We start from the raw sequence: 4,701 nt of genomic DNA, 5'->3' as shown, positions 1-4,701 counted from the left end.
CACAACAGGCAAAGAGAGCCACTACAGGACCTCTTTCTTAATAAGTCCAGTACTTTCAAGAGGAGGAGATGTAGCTGACTTTCCTAACACATAGAAACAGACACAGAGATTTAGATAAAATGAGGAGACAGAGGACTATGTCCCAAATGAAAGAAGAGGACAAGCACAGCAAGAGGCCTAAATGGCACAGAAGATAAGTAATGTGACTGATAGAGAATTGAAAGTAATGATCATAAAGATACTCACTGGACTTGAGAAAAGACCCTGAACAAGACATAGAAAATAAGCAAACAAAAAATCAAAGATGAAGAACTCTTAACTCAAAAATACACTAGATGGAATAAATAGCAGATTAGAGGAAGCAGAAGAACAGATCAGTGACCTGAAAGAGTAGTGGAAATCAATCAAGATGAACAGAAGGGAAATAGACTAAGGAACTTCAGTGACCATCAAGCATAATAACATTCACATTACAGGGATCCCAGAAAAAAAAAGGAGAAAAAAGGTTACAGCAAATTTAGTTGAAGAAATAATAGCTGAAAACTTCCCAACCCAAGGAGGTCCATAACAAGACACACAGTAGTTAAAATAGCAAAAAGTAGTGATGATGAGAGAATTTTAACAGCAGCAAGAGAAAAGAAAACAGTTACATATGAGTGAAACCACATAAGGCTTTAAGCTGATTTTTCAGCAGAAACTTTGCAGGCCAGCATATTAAAAGTGCTGAAAGAATAACACCTGCAGCCAACAATGCTCTATCCAGCAAGGAAACCATTCAGAAAAGAAGGAGAGGTAAAGAGTTTCCAAGATGAACAAAAGTTAAAGGAAATCATGACCAGTATAGCAGCCCTACAAGAAATGTTAAAGGGGACTCTTCGAGTGCAAAAGAAAGACCAAAAGTAGGAGTGAGAAAAGTGGGAAGCACAAAAACAGTTAGATTAAGTATATCTCTAAAAATGAGTCAAGAGACTTACAAAATAAAAGGATGTAAAATATGACACCATATACCTAAAATGTGGCAAGGAGAGGAGTAAAGATTGGGTTCGGACATGAGCAACCATCAACTTACTATAGATTAAGTTGCTATGTGTTATATGCATAACATATCATATATAAACCTAACGGTAACCAAAACCCAAAAACCAGTAATAGATATGCACAAATATAAAGAGAAAGAAATCCAAGTATATGACTGAAGAAAGCCAATAAACTGTGTGAGACAAAGAGAAGAAAAAAATACAGAAAAACTACAAAACAACCATAAAACAAGTAATAAAATGATACAACTACATACCTATCAACGATTACTTTGAATGTAAATGGACTAAAAGCTCCAATCAAAAGACAATGGGTGATGGAATGGATAAAAAAAAAAAAACAATCAAAAAGACCCATCTATATGCTACCTATAAGAGACTCATTTCAGACCTAAAGACAAGTGTAGATTAAAAGTGAAAGGATAGAAAACCATTTATCATGCAAATGGAAGTGGAACAAAAGCTGGGGTAACAATATTTGTACCAAACTAAATAGACTTTAAAACAAAGACTGTAATAAGAGACAAAAAAGGACACTATATAATCATAAAGGGAATGATCCAACAAAACAACAATCCAACAATTACAACAAAAGATGTAACAATTGTAAATATTTATGCAACCAATATGGGAGCACCCAAATACATAAAGCAGCTAATAATAAACATAAAGAAAATAATCAATAGTAATACAAAGATAATAGGGGCCTTTAACACCCCAAAGATCATCCAAACAGTAAATCAACAAGGAAATAGTGGCTTGAATGACAAATGGGACCAGATGGACCTAGCAGATATATTCAGAATATTCCATGCTAAAACAGCGGAATATATACTCTTTTCAAGTGCACATGGAACATTTTCCAGAATAGATCACATGTTTAGGCCAAAACCAAGTCTCAACAAATTCAAAGAGATTGAAGTCATACCATGCATCTTTTCTGGCCACAACACTTTGAAACTAGAAATTAACTCATAAGAAAAAATGTGTAAAGAACACAAATGCATGGAGGTTAAACAACATGCTACTGAACAATGAATGGATCAACTAAGAAATCAAAGAGGAAATCACAAAATACATGGAGACAAAAGAAAATGAAAGCACAAAGGTCTAAAACCTTTTGGATGTAGCAAAAGCAGTTCCAAGAGGGAAGTTTATACCAATACAGGTCTACCTCAAAAGCAAGAAAAATCTCAAATAAACAACCCATCCTTCATATAAAGAGGCTAGAAAAAGAAGAACAAACAGTCCAGAACCAGTAGAAGGAAGGAAATAATTAGGAAATAATCTAAAAGATTAGAGCAAAAATACAAGAATTAGAAACTAAAAAAAGAAAACCAATAGAAGAGATCAATGAAACCTGGAGCTGGTTTTTTGAAAAAATCAACAAAATTGAGCTCTCCACCCAACGGCCACCCTGCCACCATCATGGACACAAGCTGTGTGCAGCCCTTCAAGCTGGCCAGGGTCACCAAGGTGCTGGGCAGGACCGGTTCTCAAGGACAGTGCACACAGGTGCGTGTGGCGTTCATGGACTACATGAGCTACTCTATCTTCTGCAATTTGAAAGGCCCCAAGCATGAGGGCAACATTCTCACCCTTTTGGAGTCAGAGCAAGAAGCTCAGAGGTTGTGCTGAACTTGTGGCTAGGTCCTTGATGTCTGGATCAACCATTCAGCTCACAGGGATGATCTGTAATTGTTAATAAAGTATTTATACTGTATGTTTAAAAAAAAAGCAAAGATCAACAAAATTGATAGACCTTTAGCCATGCTCATAAAAGAGAGAGAGAGAGAGAGAAGACCCAAATAAACAAAATCAGATATGAAGGAGGAGAAATAATGACTAACACCACATAAATACAAAGGAATATAAGAGAATATTATGAAAAGTTATATGCTAACAAATTGGACAACCTAGAAGAAATGGATACATTCCTAGAAACATATAATCTCCCAAAACTGAATCAGGAAGAAATGGAAAATTTGAACAGACCAACTACAAGCAATGAAATTGAATCAGTAATTTAAAAACTCCCAACAAACAAAAGTCCAAGGTCAAATGGTTTCACAGGTAAACTCTACCAAACTATTAAAGGAGAGTTAACACCTATTCTTCTCAAATGATTCCAAAAAATAGAAGAAAAAGGAAAGCTTCCAAATTCATTCTATGAGGCCAGCATTACCCTGATTCCAAAATCAGATAAAGACACACACACACACACACACACACACACACACACACACACACACACAAAGAGAACTACAGGCCAATATCTATGATGAACATATATGAAAAATTTCTCAACAAAATACTAGCAAAGCAAATCCAACAATACATTAAAATAACCATTCACCAGGATCAAGTGGGATTTACTCCTGGGATCCAAGCATGGTTCAATATGAACAAATCAATCAACGTGATACATCACATCAACAAGAGGAGGATAAAAACCACATGATAATTTTAATAGATGCAGAAAAAGCATTTAACAAGAAGCAAATTATTGTCTAAGCTTACTTTTAAAAAAAAATTACTTTAAAAATTACTTTTTTTTTTTTTTTTTACTAACAATTTAATACACCCTAGAAAGGATCTTAGTTCCGTTATTTGAATAATTTGGCTTTTGGTAAGAAATTGGATTTTATAAGAGATACAAGATGATATTTTATATATTAAGCCTAATATATATATTTTTATTTTTAATATAAAACTGTCAACAAACGATGTTGAGTTGAGATTTGGTAGGATAGCATCGAAAGTTCTGTTCTAGGGGCTGGGGCTGGGCTGGAGCTAAGAGGGAGAGCACCTGCCCCAGCGCTGAGCCCCACCCATGGTGCAAGACAACAACTCCTGGAAGATCCAGTTCATAGTCCTGCTGCTGGAGTTGCCCATTGACCCCAAGCTGGTAGAGCAGATTCTCAGACACCGCCCCACCCCTGCCACCCTCATGCTGACCAGTGACCAGTCATCCCCAGAGATAGATGAAGATTGGACCTCCAACCTTCCTCTCAAGTCCATTTTGGCCATCTCTCCACAGCACTGGAAGAAGGTGAGGAGGACCACACCCACAATGAAAAATCCATCCCTAAAACTCAGGAGAGGGGCAGAGAGAAACCCATCACAGAGGAACCCTCAACCCATATGACACCATTGGATTCCCAGAGAGCCAACTTGGTCTCAGAGTGAAGAAGGTATCCCAGAATCAAGGCTGCAGTTGGGAATGCAGACACTGGATTTGTTTCTTTTTCTTCACTTTTGGGAAAAATCTCATTTTTAAAAAGTGATAAATTTGGTGCTAAAGACAACAACAAAACCAACCAAACAACAACGAAAAGTTCTGTTCTGATCATGGAAATCTTGAATTACAGAAACACAAGTATGGAGTTCTCCTTTGTGGGGTAGGGTTATGAAGTTGCTACAACAGTATTTGGTTATATACAGAGAAAATAATGATAATTCATAATTAGTTAATAAGTAAAAAATATTGAGTGGTTTCTGCTAGCCACAGTGATTTATCATGTGTACCAACATAGACTTAAAGTCTAATATGAGATCTGAGGCTAGTTTGACATATTTGTTGAAGCTTGTAATTGCTCTGGGAGAAGGAAGTGTATTTATTTTGTTTCTCTACTGCCCTCCCCCAACAACTCCATCCACCTGC

At 36.5% G+C, this 4,701-nt stretch overlaps 1 protein-coding gene and 1 pseudogene across 1 annotated transcript; both read left to right on the top strand.

Moving 5' to 3' along the window:
• The first annotated feature begins 2,462 nt into the window (after positions 1-2,462).
• LOC109270964 (40S ribosomal protein S28-like) lies at positions 2,463-2,678 on the top strand. The gene has a single exon (XM_053902282.1). The coding sequence runs from the start codon at positions 2,466-2,468 to the stop codon at positions 2,673-2,675; it is 210 nt and encodes a 69-aa protein (XP_053758257.1). The 5' UTR covers positions 2,463-2,465; the 3' UTR covers positions 2,676-2,678.
• Positions 2,679-3,870: 1,192 nt separating this feature from the next.
• Positions 3,871-4,345, top strand: LOC109269721 (protein phosphatase 1 regulatory subunit 1A-like; annotated as a pseudogene).
• Positions 4,346-4,701: the final 356 nt, after the last annotated feature.

The sequence above is a fragment of the Panthera pardus genome, unplaced genomic scaffold (genome assembly GCF_024362965.1).
Source record: "Panthera pardus isolate Hobbes unplaced genomic scaffold, ASM2436296v1 HiC_scaffold_10, whole genome shotgun sequence".
Lineage (NCBI taxonomy): Eukaryota > Metazoa > Chordata > Mammalia > Carnivora > Felidae > Panthera > Panthera pardus.
This window is presented reverse-complemented; position numbering and strand designations above follow the sequence as displayed.

What these genes read in the sequence shown, in the direction of transcription:
- LOC109270964 (XM_053902282.1), top strand. Translation starts at nt 2,466, where the DNA reads ATGGACACAAGCTGTGTGCAGCCCTTCAAGCTGGCCAGGGTCACCAAG.